The 18,893-nt window shown below is 35.6% G+C and overlaps 2 protein-coding genes across 3 annotated transcripts in view; one reads left to right on the forward strand and one right to left on the reverse strand.

The window, feature by feature from the left end:
* Positions 1–11,999, forward strand: part of LOC115235330 — a 108,108-nt gene extending 96,109 nt beyond the window's left edge. Inside the window, exons 2-5 of the mRNA XM_029807032.1 lie at positions 7,110–7,236; positions 7,579–7,766; positions 8,841–8,948; positions 11,853–11,999. Of these exons, the coding sequence (XP_029662892.1) occupies positions 7,110–7,236; positions 7,579–7,766; positions 8,841–8,948; positions 11,853–11,988 (559 nt within the window). The 3' untranslated portion in view covers positions 11,989–11,999. The remainder of the gene's footprint in view (positions 1–7,109; positions 7,237–7,578; positions 7,767–8,840; positions 8,949–11,852) is intronic.
* Positions 12,000–13,782: 1,783 nt separating this feature from the next.
* The window catches only part of LOC115235327, a 10,677-nt gene continuing 5,566 nt past the window's right edge, over positions 13,783–18,893 (reverse strand). For both annotated transcript variants that reach the window (XM_029807028.1, XM_029807029.1), the window contains 3 exons: positions 16,486–16,703; positions 15,038–15,148; positions 13,783–14,142 (listed from right to left, as the gene is read on the reverse strand). In XM_029807028.1, coding sequence (XP_029662888.1) covers positions 14,001–14,142; positions 15,038–15,148; positions 16,486–16,703 — 471 coding nt within the window. In that variant the 3' untranslated portion in view covers positions 13,783–14,000. The remainder of the gene's footprint in view (positions 14,143–15,037; positions 15,149–16,485; positions 16,704–18,893) is intronic.

An 18,893-nucleotide genomic window follows, 5' to 3' on the forward strand; every position in this document is an offset into this window, starting at 1 on the left:
GCTCTTCAAACATAAGCAAAACGCAACTCGAGGTTTAAGTAGTGCGCGGATTTCACAAGCAGAACTTAAAGTAAACTTTCTTGAACAAACCCTTCATGTATGTGTGTGTGTGTATGAAAGCTTTGATACGCATTGATAAGCAGCTTCAATATCATGCGAAAACCACACTTACTATTAGTTTATTGATTATGAAAACATATAGAAGACGTAGAAAGTTTTGTTCTATACAAAGTTTCTTTATATAAATGGTGGATATTTAATTGTTGATCTATCTCGCTTTTATCTCCGAAGAAAAATCAATTCAATTCTAAAATTTTTGTGATGAAATGGCTTTAAAGCAGCCGTTGATGAAGCAAAAGGGAAAGAATAATTTTAAAAATCTAGAGACACATATTTTGCATTGTTCTTCTTTTACAATTAGTATTATAAGGATTAAGATATTGTTTGATATAAAGTGACTTCCATTGTATGACGTCAGTCCTATCCACAGTGTATCATTTTTTCGTTAATTTAACATGCGGTTGCGGGAGAGAACTTGCGAACAAACATCGCGATTTTTCAATTCTCTTTGTGCGATTCCTTTCAATCTTTTTTGCTACCTCTGAGCACGCGTATATCATCAAAGTCAAAGTCGTTTGATTAAAATTACAGCGATCTGCGGTCATTTCTAGGATATTTCAAAGGGTTTTATTCCATTTTCGGAAAATGTTTAGTTTTAACGACTCGAGGCTCTGAACGCATCAAAAATAACATCGGATTAACTACAAGCGAACTTTTTCAGAAATGAGTGCTTCAACTGCATGCTCAAGTTTTTTACTAAGTTTACACGCTATTAATGATTCTTAAAAAATATTTTTAAATAAAAACAGGCACACACATATTCTCTCTCACAAAAACAGTTTTAATTACGACGCAAATTGCAATCTGATTAGAAAAATTTTGTGAAAATAAAATCTGCGCTAAAAGTCTTGTGTGTTTAAAATATATAATTTGAGCGCACATCACTTTACAATATTTCACTTCAAATATGCAATAATATTATTAGAAAGAGCAACTCTTGATTTACTTAAAATTCAAATTATAGATATTTTATTATAAATATTTAGTTATTGCTTAATTCTTTCTGTCACATTTTACAAATTAATATTCCAGAAAAGTTAGACCGCTTCTATGAAATTTTACTTAATAATTTATAAATTGAATAGTCAAATCACGGTGCTAAAAAGAGATACTCACGGAATTCAATAAATTGCGAACACGCGGCAATCGACGTCATATATATTTGTTTTTAGTTTAGCCGACGCAACGAATACTTAATTCATAAAAGCCCCGTAGTTTTAATCGGGTTGGAAATCTCTCATGAAAAATTTTATGGAAAGCCTAAAAAATTCAACGTAATATACGAACCACTCATTAATATAGAAACGCAAAAAGAAACGCGTTCCGCGAAGACAATGACGTGATTGTTTTCATTCGCGGAATGTCGATTGTCCCGCTTTTTTCGACTCTAAACCGGCGGCGATGGTGAAAGGAGGGGTACGAAAAAAATTTTACTGAAAATTGCTGCTTTAACGAGTGAAACGATGACGCGATAGCACCGGACCGAGCGGGCAAACTTTCGGAGCGATCGCGAAACGGACAGGTGGACGTTCCTGGCTTTTGCATACTTAGCAATTTTGTCGTTGTGCACACCCTTTACGAAGTTCTCTTTATAAATTATGCAGGAGAACGACCCATTTTTTTATCCCTTTTCGCGGCAACTCGCTCACGCGTTAGTCCTTCCCTTCGGACAATAGCGATCCTAAGAGACTTCTTCTCGATTCACGGATTTTATTCACGTTATGTCAGCATGTTTGAGAAGAACAGAAAAGAATATCCGAGACCGCGGTATGACTTTTAATGCACAATTCTGCATAAGCATTCTCGAAATACATTCAGATTTTTTTTCTTGTGTTATTTTACTTCGCGATGCCAAGTTTAGCTAATGTGTATTGAATAATTGCAAATAATATTTTCAAAGGCTTGGAAGAGTTAATTTTTACATTAAAATTTAATTTAAAGATTAATTCTTTAAATGTTCTTATAAAATTAGGTTGTAGATTTTATTCTTGCACTCTGTAATTTACAAACGAACGTTACATTACCAGCTTCGTGCCAGTTTTTTTTTTTGTCAGTTAGTCGAAACGATGGACAAACCTCTGGGAAATTCGCAAGACTTGGGTTGTTCAAAAACTAACTTTATTCAAACGTGCAGTTTGGTGAAGTAATCGAGCGGATTGTACTCGCATTCCGGATAAAAGGGCGCGCATCTCCCGCGCGTATTCCTACCGATCGCCTCGGCGGCGTGATACTCGCGATTCGAATAGATTTCGTATTCCTCGCTGGTCGTCGACGGCGTTAGGAGGACGTGCAATAGCTCCCCCAGGAGCCCGTGTCCTTTGTTGAAGGGATACGCCGCGGATTCGCAGACGATGCGGAGCAGACAGGCCTTACCGGAACCGAAACGCTCCATCGTCGATTCCAGCATCCCGTACAGTGTCCATCGTGTCATGTAACCTGAAAATAAAACGAAAATTACGGGCGCGCAACACCTGGGCTAAATCAAGGCCTTTTTTACGCCCACGTATAAACTTTGCGAAAAAAAAAAAACGACAATAAGAGTCCGCGCGAGAATCCTCTTACAAGTCGATTAACGTGGCTCTTGAACAAAATGTCCCTCTTTTTGTGTTTACGGTGATTGATATACAAGAAGTAGAAATATATGTGTATACAGATATCTTATAGAAGTTTAAAAAATATTAAAATTTTGTAATATAGAGGTAAAGATAGGAAAGATTGAATATTAAATATAAACGACGTTTCAAAGCTGTAAAAAGTTAGTTAAAATTGACTAAAATTTAATTGATTTCCTACTTTCAAAATTGACTAAAATTTAATTGATTTTCTATTTTTAACTTTTAGTTAACGCAATGTATTAGTTAAATCTATTTATATATTAATTTGTGTATTCATCGTGTTGTATTAAATTAATCTTTTAGACAGACAAATTTAATTTTCAGTGACGTAGCGTTTGAATCACGCTTTCCAGATATGTGTACACTGCGTTTAAAATATTGCCTACTCTATATTCTAAACCTTCCCCGCACTCTTCAAATCTCTATCGAATTAACATCAGCCTCAAACGTCGTAAAAAAAAGAGCTGATCGTGCGGCGACTTCTCGAATGTGCGTTAATATTACGACGAGGGTCGTAAAAGAAGCGTTATGACAACGGCACCGTGTAGTGTCGAGTGACCCATCAACGTTAGCCGTGCAATAGCACGTGTTTCTATTGACTTCCAGGAGAAACCGTCCCGCAGAGGTTCCTTCCGGGCGAAAATGAGGGAAAAAAACCTGATGCCGGTGACGAGTTCACCTCGTAAAAAGGGGGAAACATCTGCGGTAAACAGCCATCCGGTCGACGCCACTCGAAATGTACGGTTGCCGTTGGTAAAGGGACGAAAAAGAACGTGGATGTTGCTTTAAATGAGTTATTGTAAACTCAAAAACCACGCGGTACATCGTGCTAGCAAATTGCTCTCGAAACGTAATAAGAGTCCGACTTTTACGTATAAATAAGAAAATCAAATACGAATTTCCGCAATTGGATAAATTTCAAAAATTTATCCTTTGGAAATAAAAAAGAAATCTTTTGTATTCTGACGTATGCATAATTCAGTTTTTGGTCTATTCGCAATTACATTTTTCAAGAGTTGTCATTTTCTTATTTTTAATCGTCGCGAGAGATTACATTGAAGAGAGAAAGATTATTGTAAAGAGAAGTACCGGTCATGTTGCCGCTGATAAAAATTCCGATAGTTTCGATTTTTCTCTTTATTCTCGTCTTTTTTTTCGCGATTAAAGCAATTTTCCATAAAAAAAATACAAGCAAAGATAGCCGGATAGGCATGCAAACTTCTCAATATCGTATTTTATCGACAGTTTCCAATAAAGAATGCGCCTCGGGAGGAGAATTCTTGAGCCCTTAATTTTTTTTTCTACTACACAAAACGGCATGGAAACATGGCGATAAGTTTTCCGTAAGAAATGCGAAATTAAATACGTCTAATATTTACACTGCATAAAATTAAAAAATAATTTATTCATCCAAGTTACTTTATCGATATTCTCTTTAAAAAGCTCGTCTTTGAATGAAGATATTGTAACGTATATGTAAAGTACCAGATATACTCTTAGCAGTAAATTTTTGCCATGAAACTCTTATGGCATTAAATGACTGTATGAAATCTTTTTCTGAGCGCTTTCGTGAAATGATACCTTCATTAAAAATTAAAATCGTTTTATCTCGTTAATCCACCGTTAATGGCACTCTTGGGTTTGAGATAATATATCTTTTCTGTAAATATATCTTCTACAAAAATGTTCCGACAAGACAGAAAGATCTGTGGGTATCTTAATAATATCCAAGAAATATTCCACTTCTTAACCGCTTCTATGAATATCTAATAAACGGCTAATTAATCATTCCAGGACGGGAATTAATTACATCCCCCATTAATATTTCGTGTTTATCTCCGCGGTGATATGGACAAAAGAATGGAAATCAATACTCTTGATATCTGAAAATATTTGAAGATCTTGATCGAACATTTTTGAATAAAATTTGCTGGACGACTAAATTTTTCTTTATCTAAACTTTATTTGCTGGAGAGCTAAACGTTTACGATAAAAATGAAATAAATAGAGATATTTTTAAAAATATAAAAATCTCGGTAAAACATTATACAATGCGCGTTTAGTTGAACGATCCGTTACATCCCTCTTCGCGTCCCTAATGAGGGAGCGGAAAACTAATACATCTACATCAATTAGCTGGCGTCCACATATAAATCCACCGCTTTATGTTGGCGATGCTATCCCCTCGTTAATTGCGTCCCTTAAATACGTGACTCCGCATTCGTTGCGTTTCATTAAGCCTTGCGTTCGTCCCGCGCCGCGGTTTAATTACCCGCGTCGCTTTCTCGCCATTATTATGCGTTTCATTATCGTCTCATTCGTTACGCTTCGTGATTTCCGTTTCGTGCATTTCCGTTCCGAGAGATTTTTCGCGAGAACGAGAGTGCCTTTGACGGCGCGACGCGCAAAAAACAAGGAGGAAAAATTAAAAACGAGCATAATCCGCGGGACTGGGTTACATGTCCGGGGAGGAGGGAACGAAGAAGGGAGAGGGAATGGGCTCATTTTTATATACACGCGCGATTAAGCCACGACTGCACTTTACCTTCGCTCGTTGTCGTCCGCGATAATGCAAAGTCATTCTCGGATCTCTTTAATCGTGACCGCCACTGCTGCAAGTCCGACGCGTTGTAGGGAAGATTATAATTGCATTTCAGCACATAACCGAGAATCGTGGATACCTCGCCCTCCATGGGCAGCCCGAGCCCGAAGAGCACCTACGCAAATTTAATTAAACGCTTGGTGCGAGAGCTCGCGAGCTATTTCTTCGACACGTCGAGATACGTTAAGTCAATATTTGCAACGAAGGTGATAACACTGATAATCTCCACTTCGTCAATATCGCTGATCTGTATCGCGGAAACGCGTGGAATATTATATATTTTTTTTTTTTTTACTAATTCAATTAGAGAATTAGAATTCATTATCGGAGTAACTTTTGTAAAACTATGAATAGTAATAATTTAATATTAATAATTTTTATATAGTTTTCGTGGCTGTTTTCTTTTTCTTTTTCAAGTGCAAATAATAGATACTTGTTTTATTTCGAGTGCCAAAGGTATGAAATGATGTAAAAAGAATAGAGATCCAATATAATAAAAACAGAAGTTTTATGAAAATAAAATATGTTTATCTCTCTATTCTTAAAAGTAGTATATTTATTTATTCAAAAATGTTTCATATTTAAATATCTGTTCTTCTTATATCTGATTGTAAATTATAAATACGTAACATATAATATTAAAATAATATAAGTTCTATAAAAAAACACATGCCAATATGGTATTTTAATATATATTGTCATTTTATAATTTCTCAAAGTTTAATCTATAATGTATAAAATAAAATATATATAGCAAATAAGAAAATATTAAAAGCTCCAATCGTCATATTAAACAAACGGAAATGTAATCTAAAAGTAAAATTATATGTATATATAAGATCTATCTTGATTAAAAATGTTCAATATACGTAAGAAAATTCAAATAATTGGATCAAATATTATTTCATTATTATACACACACATGTACATGTGTAACACTTCTCTATTACATATTATTACGTTATCTATATTATTATTATATTAAATTATTTATATTCAAAGATTACATACCTGATATCTAGTCTCGCTCATTTTCGGGTCAGGAAACAGAAGATGCCGTCGTTCTCGGAAGAAGTTTATTACTCGGCGATTCGATTCAACTTCGAATCGATAAATACACACGAAAAATGCCGTCAGTATCAAAGAAGAAACTTTCGTCATTTTACCATTCGTGATTTCAGAGCAATTGGTTAAAACAATCGTGAAATTTAATCATGAAGTTCTCGAGGTACGAATCAATATCCCAGTCGCCTAAGTAGCGGACTAATTAATACGAAAAGATTTCCGTGTGTACACGTTAGTTAACGTTTGTCACTCATAACTGTACACAGAGTGATGTCTGACAGAAATCGATTTGCATGTCTCGACGTCGCGAAGCGCCTCTCGATTGCTCACGCAAATCGACGCAAAGTTCTAAAGTCTGCAGATTGAAACGGTTTCTGCAAATCTGAGCTGCCATGCTTAACCGGGTAGAAAAGATCTTGTAAGCTTCAGAATTCGATACTTTCTCTTTTGGCTCTCTATTTTGCCACATGTTTATCGAACTCTAATTGATCTAAATAACATTAATTTTATTTATTAATAATCAAATAAGAGGAGAGTAAATTTGTTATAAAATTAAATGTAGAGACAAAAGAGAGAGAAAATATACACACACGCATACACACACACATGTAGCAATTATTGCTTCTATACGTTTTAATAATTGACTTATTTCTCGATTTTGAATTTTTACTATGTGTAATCCAAAACAAATTTTTGGCAATTTGTAGATTTTTCGTACTTAATTTGATGTTGATATCCCACATTGTACTATCAAAAATGGCGAACTCTGATATCGCAGAAATATTGCATCGGCCGATAAGAAGTCTGACATTTCCGGAAAATAGTAATATGGGCGTGAGTATAAAATAAATACACATAAAACAATAATTAAGATATATCATACATTAAGATAACAGCGCAATTGTAATCTTATCAGTTAACACAATTTATCGCGATAGATGTAAAAAATATTAATTAAAAATAATATTCATTATACTGCAATCATATTTTTACGTTTCTCTTCCCTGAAATTTACAAATTTTTTCTTTATCATCATCTCTTATTATTCATTAAAAAATGTCGATTTTGAAGAGCTTGAAATTTGTAAGATCTTGTTCCCTTGAAAATTTCACAGTCCCGAGAAGAATCTAACGCAAAAATGAAATCGAGACGATCACACGATTAACGTTTTCACAGATCTTCGTCGCTCTTGCAGTGCCGCTCGAAAATCCACTGAATTCTATCTCCCTGTCGTACTTTTTCGAGGCTAACTACGTTTTACCGCCGAACATAACGTACTTTGAGCCTTGGACGGAGCTAAAAAGGAGAAAGCGGAGTATCGACAGAGCCACGATCTATCGAGTTCTGGAAAGTAAATTCGAGAGGCAAGTTCGCAAACAGACAGCCATATATTACGAGAGTTGGTCCCCTTCTTCGTACTATAATTCCTAGTGTAATTCCTTCGCGATACTTTATGGTATTTATGTTCCTTCTAAATCCTGATACAACCTATCTACGACAATTTCTTAAATTTTCTTGCACTTGTTCAAATTCAAAATACTCGATCAATCTATCTTTAAATTTGATGCGATACTTTATGGTATTTATGTTTCTTCTAAATCCTGATACAACCTATCTACAATTTCTATCGACAATTTCTTAAATTTTCTTGCACTTGTTCAAATTCAAAATACTCGATCAATCTATCTTTAAATTTGATAAGAGATCGCTGCTGATCTAAACAATAATAAAATTTAATTCTAAGACAAACTATTATAATAACGGATTCGAATTATAAATTCTTCATCATTTTTACCCTCTTATTTCAATTTTTGATTAAATCATGTTAGATCAATTTCTGATTTTGTTATATATATATTATCTTATTTTTCAATGTTAGTTTGCTTGTATTTTCTCAATTTTTTTTACACATTCGCGTTCTTATAATTTACGTTCTCAAAACAAAATGACTTACTGCTTTTCAAATCCCAAAACGTACCATAGAGTTCTTGGAAATAATAATAATCACTTTTAAATTAGTACGTCGTAAATGATTTGGCTGATTACATAGTAAGATTGAACGGCGCCCTCGATATCGCGCGAATCATGCTGATCGTGGAATATGAGAATTCGACGAAAGACTTTCATTGGAATGCTGCATCGTCGCGACGCTCGGAACAGACGGAAAATCAGTGGAGATTCGAGATAGAAAGTCACAAATGCACTCTTGGCTTCATTTTACGAGCATTCGGGGCGTCTGGGAATTGCGTTACATGCTCGACTCGGCATGTATGTGTGTGTGCATGCGTTCGCGAAAATATACATAGGCAACGAATTATGTATGCACACATGAGTCTTCAATCCGGTATTTAGAGAATCGTAAAGCGCAAAGTAAACAGACTACGACGTTTCGTTCTCCCATCTCCGTGCGCTTTCTTGATTTTTCTCTCTGCCTGCAGCTCCGGGAATCCCGGAAGAGAGTGCCTTCTGAGAGCGATCTGCGAAACCTCGGAATATCCGCTTCGGCACAACGGGATCATCGGCGACATAATGCATGTGCTTTTCACGTAAGTTTCTATTGTTTATGTAACAATAATGGCCGAAATTTTACGGAAATAAGGAATAATGCGATTAAAATCATTTCATTTCTTTTAAAAAACTCTCTTCTAATCTCTTAAATAATTTTTTCTAAAAATATATATGAAGCATAAAATGAAATAAATTATTTAATATACCAAAGACTGTATCTCAAAAAGAGAAGCTTAGATAAAATGCTTCTGTACAAAGCTACTGCTGAGAAATTGGAATATTTTAAACTTTCGGCTATCCGTGCACTTCAAGATTGTTATAATAATTTATTAACGCGTTCGTTAATAATACGAGATTAATTTCGCGTTTGACAATGACTCTCGAAACCTTTTGTCATTCGGGAACGAGCTATCACGCTAAAGCAATTAACGATCTATTATATACGCAATAAGATTCGCGAATTCGATTAATAATTCGCAGTTTCTCATCCTCCCCGTCCTCTCTTGCTTTCTCCGTTACACCGGTATTGTTCGGTCGACTGGCGAATAAAATGCGCCAAAGAGAATGCACAGACGGGAATTTTTTCTCTTCTGCAAAAAAAAAAAGAAGTAAAAAAGCGCGCCGCTCGCGGGCCTTTTTTTTCTCCCAAATACAGCGGCGTTCCAAGGCGCTGCAAATTGGAGCAGATACGCGCGCCGTAGAAAAGCAAATTTGGCTTCCTCGCAGCCAACCCGCCCACCCTATAGAGACGTGCATCCGTTCCGCTTCGACCCGCTTCTCCCTGCCGTGGGCGAATAAACTCTCCAACCAGGAACGTATGAATAAAGGACACGAACCCGCGGGCAAAAGCGACATTGTCGTCGTCGTCGTCGTCATCATCGTCCGCCGCGACGAACGAACGAAAAAGTCCGTCTCCGTATAACGCGCAATCGCGTTGATAAATTGCACTTTTCGCGAAAGGCGCCAAGAACTTTTCTTCCGTATCTCTTTCATATCTTATATCACGTAAACGAACTCTGTTGTAAATAAAAATAAAAGCTTCTGGTATTATTATATTCATCGCTCGCAAAGAACGCATTTCTAATAATACCATAACTGTTGCAAGATAGCTATATATATAAAAAAATATTTTCTATTAATTATACTAGAATGTCGAAATTACATCTTTTTAATCCTTCGAGACTTTAAACATCATAATCCGTTAACGATCTGCCTCGAACCGGCAGCGGAAAATGCGTCGGAGCAAGTAAAAATAACAGGTAAAGAAGGAGTGTCGTCCCTTTAAGATTTTTGTATCTCGGCACGAGAGATACGCAACCTCACTCCCATCGCATTGTCGTTTTCATCGTCGGGAACGCGACAATGCACGGTTCCCTTCCGCGGAAAATGTTGCGCGCACAAAAACACAGCGGGGAAAGAACATACAAAGAAGCGAGAGCTCGTTTCGCGTCTTCGTTCTTAACGTTGCACTCGTGCTACACACTGATGCATTATTACGCCCTGCCCGGATGCATCTTCATCTTTTTGACTACCAGAAGAAACGTGAAATTACGAGGGAACTCCATCTACGTCTCGAGAGCGGCATAGAAAGGTCTCTACCGATCGCCAGATAGTAGAAACGAAACGAAATGTACGGACAGTGGAATAATTTGTCATATTTAAAATAATTTTTCGTGAATTGATGTATCATGAAAAGTTCTTTGGCTCACCATTCCTGCAATATTAAATTTTTTCCTCTCTATCTTCTAAAAAAAAAAAATAAAATTACTTTATAACACGAGTTACTTCGTTATTTCTGTTCGCCAGTCAAGAAACATTGAATACTCGATTCGCTCCGTAAGTACAAGACAACAAAGTTGCAAAGTTATGGCGCGGCCGTTCTAAATTTTAATAAAACCGGCAATAAAGTTTCAAGAGAGAAATGCCCGACGCTTCTCCGGACGAAGGTCGGAAAACAGGACGATACGCCCTTCGGATATTTCAGAACGCGAAGATGCATCCTCCCTCCCGCGAGCCCGAAAAAAAAAGAGAAAGAAATTCGGAGAGGGGAATATTATCGTGAAGGAAAAATATTTTTCATTCGGTTCGTTTCGAGCACGCAGGATATTCAAGATTTATCGTCTCTCATCGAGAAGGCTTATGAACTCCCCCGAGAGAGAAAGAGAGGAGGGGGCGGGATTATGAGAGACGGATCGGGGCAAAAGGCTGCGAGGGGCTAAAGGAGAAGGGCAGAAAAAACGGGGACGAAATAAAACTCCAATAAACCGATTGTATCGCCGCGCACAGTATAACGAAAGATGATATAAAAAAAATTGGGCCGGTGCGAAACCGTTTTTTTTTCTCTTTCTCTTTCTCTCTCTCTCTCTCTCTCCCTTAAAGTGGCGATTACCATGTGAGACAACGATACTTCGGAATTGTTTTTGTCATAAACGAACACTCACGGTGTCTCGAACGCAAAAGCCGAAAGAATAAACAAACACAGGGCAAATTGCGTTCTTGAAATTACGTAAGATGCCTGTATCTTTTCTCCGGCTCATTATTCGCGGATATGCGAAAATAATGCCGAACGCATTATCAGGCTTGCACTTGGGCGAGAAGGGAGATGAAGTTTTCAGCGAATTTCCGAACAGCGTATCATGTCAAGAAAGATTACCATCGTAATTTTCGGCGAAATTAAAAAACACCGTTTTAGAAGAGAAAAAGAGAGATCTTTAATTCTAATTTTAATCGCAAATAAAGTTTTAATTTGAATTTTTCAATTATTTGACGTTGCGAGTTAAAAAATAAATACTGATTTCTTGAAATATTGTCTTATAAGAGAGAGAGAATCATTTTATCTCATCATCTAAATAAAGAAACCTTTCCCTTCAATGCAATGATTGTGAAGGGGACGCCACGGATTTTTATTGCGGTTCAATTATTAGAAGGAATCGTGTTTTCAGTCCGAGCGCGTCGAGGCACGAGGAATTGCCGCGAGATGTTGTCGAGGCCGAGCTGGTCGGCCGCAATGGAAGCTGTTCCAAGTACCAACCGCAATGTCCTCTGGGACTCTTCGACTTGATTGGAGTTTTCGCGTGAACCCTGAAAAATCGTCGCCAAGTTTACCGTGTGGTTTTCGGGAAACAAACAATCTAATTACGCCACTATTGAAAAGCTCACGTCCATGTGTACAAACGTAGAATGTAACATGTTTCCATAGTTTCTAAAGTCTCGGTGATTCGATCTATTTGATAGAGAAACGTGTATTGACAGAAAATTTTCTAGTAAAAGAATATCGAATACTTTTAGTTAGGGATATATTTATATTTATGTGTAGAATATATATTGTGTAAATAATATGTGAGTAAACATTATTACATGCACTGTACGCAGTATATAAATTATAATTTATATAAATTATAAATTATATTTTTAAATAAATATAAATTATATTTATATAAATTATATTTTTAAATAAATTATTGTCTATCTCATATATGATGACCGCATTTTTTCTTTTAAACTTTAACCGTAGTTTTCAAATTCATATAAACTCATTACTATCACAGTATCTGCACAAGAGTTCATGATAGAATATTTAGTAAATTTCCTTAAATTCTTGTCCGATATCTCACGTGGAAGATTACTGAATTTTTTACACGATTCTTCCTTTCTCGTTGCTTTACTTCACGAAATTATTGGATCCTTAAAACGCCGCAAAAGGAGACGCTCTTTAAAACAGAAACAGTTAATTTGTACTCGCGCGATGATATATGGCAAACTAAAAGTCCTTCGGGTATATCCTTACCGTTTATTCGCAGTTTATTATCTACCAGGAGAACCCGCTGCGCACACAGTGGAAAAGAGTAGAAAAACGAAAGAACGCGCGTTGTATTATCGAATTATCGCGCAGGCGAACGTATTTATATGCTCGCTCGTAATTGTCGTGTGATCGTAAATCTCAAATGAACGAGAAAGGATATAAGAGTTATTGCCACATTTCTCCGTTCTACCTTCCGTATCCGCTCCCGAGCGAAACTGCGTTAGAATTATTTCAGCGCCGACACCGATAAGGGAGATAAGAAACTTTTCGAAAATAATTAAAACATTAATAGATGAATAATTAAAACTAATTATTAGATTATTACGATGTTTTTCTTTTGATATCAACTATTAATCAATTATTTTTACGAAATAGGAATCGTTTCGTTGAAACAATGAAATCAGCAGTACCCCACACGATGAATTAATAACTAAATATATTACAAATGTTGCATCTTTTTTTCACATCCCTTCATTTTTTCAGTATACACTAATAGCAAGTCATTAAAATTGCAGATTATTCATGGGCCGAATTTTCAAAGCGCTGTTTTCAGTTTGGAATGCTTCGGAAAATTTTCTATTTTCCGCATTATCTCTCTGGGAGTTCATGAGAGAGAACGCGTATCGCTCGAAAGAGAAGTCTATCGGCAATAATTCAAGCGATAACTCGCCGAATAAAATTTCATAAAGAGATTCGTCGGAACTTTCAAGTTTATACCCGAAGTTCCCGAAAATGCAGTAAATTTTACAACCGCTACAAATGGAGAAGTCTCGAAGATTCTGACATCTCTACGTGGAAAGTAAAACATTTTACAGCATCGAGTTCACGGAGGACTTTATTCGCTTTACATTAGAGATTTAAAAGCGATGCTCCCGCACGTGTGAACCGTTTACCGATTTAACGACGATGTCCCTGGTCGGTTTAATCTTTTTACGCTATAAAGTCAAGTAATTGTGAACTACTGGCTTAATTCATTACACAATATTCCCTTTCGTAGATTGGTGTGTAATTCTCAAAGATATCACATTTCATATTCAAAGATATGTTTTTTTCTTGACTTAAAACTCAAGTTCTCAAGCGTTTTATTTGATTTCGTGATACAATGATACCAAGAGAATACACTTGTACATTTTGTTGAATCAGTACGGAAACGGCCTTTATAACGCATGCACATTCACACGCCCAGCGACAGCAAAAATATTCAAGTCGCGTGAAAATAGAATTACCCTTCCGCATGGATACACCCTTAGGAAATTCGCGTGCAACGCACTTCCCAGGAAGAAAAACTTCATGCTTCTGGAAAAGTTACAAAGTCGTAAATGTTAAATTCGCAGGAGGAATATATTCCCATACATTCCTCCGTTTCTTTAACATTCTCCGCGTCGATGTACTCCTGAAGAAGATTTTCTTCCGGCATGGACGAGCTTGGTCTACGAAGAGAAAATTTCAAGTCAGCTTCTCGACGAGCATCAATAAAAACACTTAATTTTGTTCGAGCGGCTCGCAATAATTAACATTTAAATTGAACGATAATTTGAAATTAATCGATCTTGTTTTCATACGATGAATATTACGGATCTCTCTTTTCACTATGATTCCGTTTTACGTCAATTTTGTTTACATTTCCATTGCATATAAATATATCACAATATTATTTGCTGTAAAAATATTGATAAAAATTGAGTTTTTTTTTTATTTATGCAGAAAATATTACATTCATTGTGTTAACTGGAGAAAACACGTAATGTTATTTAATATTTCGCTGATCTCATGAATGTTATCAACTACTAACCATTTATATGAGATATTTTTAAAGATATTTATGATGCATTAATATTATCAAATCGAACATTCTTTATTCGATACGTTATTTTCTATATTAAACTTCATGTTAGCTTAAGCTTCAGTTACACATAAGTTAAAAAGAGATTAAGAGAGAGATATCGAGAATAGAAAATTGAAAATATTTTGTCATCGTAAAATCTTCATCAGCGAAATGCATTTCAAATTTATCAAAGATTATATATACATAAAAAGAGATTATATATATAACTTTACAATATGCTAAGCCAAAGAAAGATTTATCTCAACATTCCATTATTTCTCAATATTAAGAACTTTGCCAATTTTAATATTAAATTTTCGTGCAGTTTCTAAGATATTTCATTTACTAGCATTTCAAAGCATTCCTCGATGAGTGAAAAAGTATCTTTTTTACGCTCTCTATTTCCAGGATGATCGATTTAAAGAAAAAAAAATGATACCGCTTTTTTTGGTTCAGGAGAGCAGAGACGTATGCTAAAAAAATCTTGATGAATGACTTACGCAAATACGATACGCAACAGATCGCCGAGTAGCCCGTTATGGATGTGAACGGCTTGTCGTTTGGTCTCGCATATGGATCTAAGAAGACATTGACGTCCCGGATACCCCATTCTGCGAAGCAATAAAGCAAATGTTCCGTCATCCGTACATACGTCATTCCCATACGATGAATGATGTTTGACAAATGAGGCGGCCACGTAAGAGCAACGGTGTCGCGGACAGGAAGATACGTGGAGCATATTCCGGAAGTTTGCTCGTTTAAAACAGCTTTGACAGCTAATTGAAAAACTTGCGCGATACAGTGCACAGCGTGTTAGCTATAGATAAAGATAATAAATGTAGCGTCAGATAAAGTATGTTCGACACAAAAACAGCCGGCTCAAGAAACTCGATAGTAGATTATCAATTGATCAATCTTAACGATCGGCACTATTACTTATAATAAATATTGTTAATATATCAGCCTCTTAAAAGACAAATTAATTAACTCTGCTTTACATAATTTTTTTTTTTAATTTTAATACAAAAATGCTAATATTATGTGCTCTGGTAATAAAATTATGAAATTTATAAAAAGTGAAGTTTGACTTCTGACAGCCTCATATAACTATTAACGTCTGACAGTTGATATTTACATACGTTGAATAAGAATTTCCACATCGTTCTTGCTATTAATAATAATGATAAAAATATTTTTTTATTGAATGCAACGGAATGTATTTATATGTTGCAGGTTTTTTGTAAAAAACTAAAATCTTCTAAAAAGCCGAATTTTTATAAAAAACCTAAGCTTGGCGATTCGAGACTGTCATTCATCTCTGCGGAGTGACAACAATGCTAAATTAAAAAAGGTATATTTTAATGATTAGTTTACGTTTAAAATAGTGTGGATTGTCTTCCTCCTAGAATGCGCGCGTCTAGGATACTCGTGCCAATAAAATGGAATATCAGATAAGACGCGCTAATTATCTCGTTAAGAATCGCATTGAATAATTTCGATGGATAATAGCCTCTGTTGATAAGCTTCCCGACACGTGTACCATGCGGAAATTTGCATATCGGGCCGGGGAAATTTGTATTGCATAAGTTTGCGTACGTGAAAGTTCACGAAAGGTGAATCGGGGCCGCTATCAAGAGAATCGAGGATCTCCCAAAGTCTCCAAGTAAATCTCGACGAGACCATTTTACCTCACCCCACCGTTCGTGGACTATTATTATTGTTTGAGATGCTTACTTGCACGGCGATATCCGCCAAATTCGTTCTCTTTAAAGCTATTCTCCCTGAAAAACATCTATAATTTGCGATAAATAAAACTTAAAAAAAAAAGAGAAGAATATATATACTCTCCAATTTTTCGAAAATTAATTAACTCTTAATTAAAACGAATTAAATCTTATTCTAAGATAAAAACTACTTTAAAAAACTACTTTATGCACGAGTTACCGACGATTCAAATTTGGACTCCAGCATGGCGTAGATCGTGGTACGATCTATGACCCTTCGTTGTTGTCGATTAGCGTTTCTCTTGACCCTGTCCTCACCATCTCCGCTCGTCTGTTCGATTTCCGTCACGTTCGTCGGCAACTCGTACTCTGCCTCGAGAAACATAGCCACCGACATCGTCGACGATGGATCGTCCAGAGGAATGGCAAGAGCAAAAAACAGCTAAAAAGAAAAAAATATCACTTCAGTTAGAATCGATCGGAATCTTTAATATTGTTTAGAGGAGACACAACCCTCTTGACACTTAAGAGAAATTATAAAAATATTTGAATGTTCCATTCTCTCCCTGTTTCTCGGATATGAAAATCGTTTTTCAATGTCGTGTATATCCAGCGAACGCTGCGATATTATTCGACTCGAGCATTATGTCGTGGAAAAGCCGACTGGTGGGTGCGTCGCGAGGGGGGAGAAAAAGGAAAACGCGTAATGACGGAGTCGCGCGTCCCGCGTGATTAATCTTCCGGGAGAACAAAAGTTCGGCCTGCGAACTTTTCCTTGTTATAAATATGGATACTAGGAGTAAAACTCTCTTCGCGCGCGCGATCCCGGTAAAGAGAAAGCGCGCCATAACGACGACTTTCTTTCATCTCTCGAAACGCAGAGACTGCTAGCTAACGAACCTGAAACTAAATCGAAGTCGCGAGAGAGGGGAAATGTAGAAAATGTCTACGGGCGTTAAGAGACTTTACCGCAGCGCGACATGGAAAATGTACTTGTTAGACCCGCGATACAGTATATTCGGCCAGAGTTCGTGTCACGAGATGTAAGTATGTGAATATAAAATGAACGCAGAACATAGAATGTAATAATCTTCCCTGAATTTCAGTGAAACGTGTATGGCAAGAACCTCAAACGAACTCATTAAGCTCCAAGAAACAGTTAAAGCTTTAATTAAGCTTTTGCAAATGTGTAATAATCAGAAAATACAGATATATATATATTGAATTTCAGTGTGTATGGCAAGAACCTCAAACGAACTCATTAAGCTCCAAGAAACAGTTAAAGCTTTAATTAAGCTTTTGCAAATGTGTAATGTAAAGAAAATACAGATATATATATATATATATATATTTATTCATATATAAAACAAAATTACTTTAAAAAATGTATCATTTTTGCTGATTGTTTAACAACTAAAAAATTTCGCAATGTAAAAGAAAGTATCGTTCATATTTTTGTTTTCGCAAAAAATATACAATGTGAAAATTATTTAGATAATAATAAATAAAAAAATACGAGATGTCTTTTTGACTATTTTATAGAATTTGCATATGTTACGAAATTTTTGTACAAAAGTCGAATCGATTCGTTACTTTTTCTCAGTCAATACTTTTCCTCCCGGCGCAAAGCACACCCCCTAGATAGGTACCGCGACGTAGCCGTACGCAGGCGTCAACATGGCCACCTCTTGACGACTCCATCCAGTCGAGCTGACTCTCCTTCGTTTAACTCGTATCAGTAATTAATAACACACCGTTAAGTCTCATCGTGTAAAACGAGAAGCCTCGCAAAGGAATTTGATTGTGAGACTTGAAAGGGAAAGTGTTAGCGCGAGAATATTGTGAGGCGTGCAAGACTCAAATAATATCTCTTGTGAAGTGTTCATTATTGATAACGAAGCTTGTGCAGCTAGACGGTATTTTAGGCAAAATGTCGATCAAAGGAGTGAACAGTTTTGCAATGGCGGTTAGAACGCAACGATGCAATAATAACATATTTATTCTACGTTATGTTTATCGATCAAATATTTTATGCATTAGATAGAATGGCATATTTTTTTATATAATCAATGGTGAATATAACAAGTAACACACATTTTGTGAATAACATAAGAGGAAGTAAAAGTTTTTATAACATTATGGCGAATGAAAACTTACTGGTGGATTAAAAGGTGTGAATACGAATGAAGCAATTTATTACTTTTGTTGCAGCAATTTTATTTTTTGGATTCTGGAACTGTGATTTATTTATTTCTTCCAAGAATAAGAAAATTTACAACGGATTCTTTTTACGGAAATTACAGATATATTACATAATGTATTCATCAATAGCTGTGACTTTTTATCACATTCATATTATTTAAAACGTCAAACATTTTAAACACAGTTGACAAAATCTTTAGAATCTAGAAATTTTATTTTCCTGTTATTAAAGACAATATGCTGAACTTTTATTACAAATAAAAAAGTATAAATACGAAACAATCCTCTTATTTTATTATTTTCACGACAGTAAAAATAATAGATGAATTTTATTTTGGTTACGATGATTCCTCTTATTTAAAAATTTTAAATAAAAAAATAGGAAATATGTACTAAATATTCAGAAATGCTAATTTTTTTGTATAGAAAA

Source organism: Formica exsecta, unplaced genomic scaffold (genome assembly GCF_003651465.1).
Source record: "Formica exsecta isolate Colony F162 unplaced genomic scaffold, ASM365146v1 scaffold218, whole genome shotgun sequence".
In the NCBI taxonomy this organism is placed as follows: domain Eukaryota; kingdom Metazoa; phylum Arthropoda; class Insecta; order Hymenoptera; family Formicidae; genus Formica; species Formica exsecta.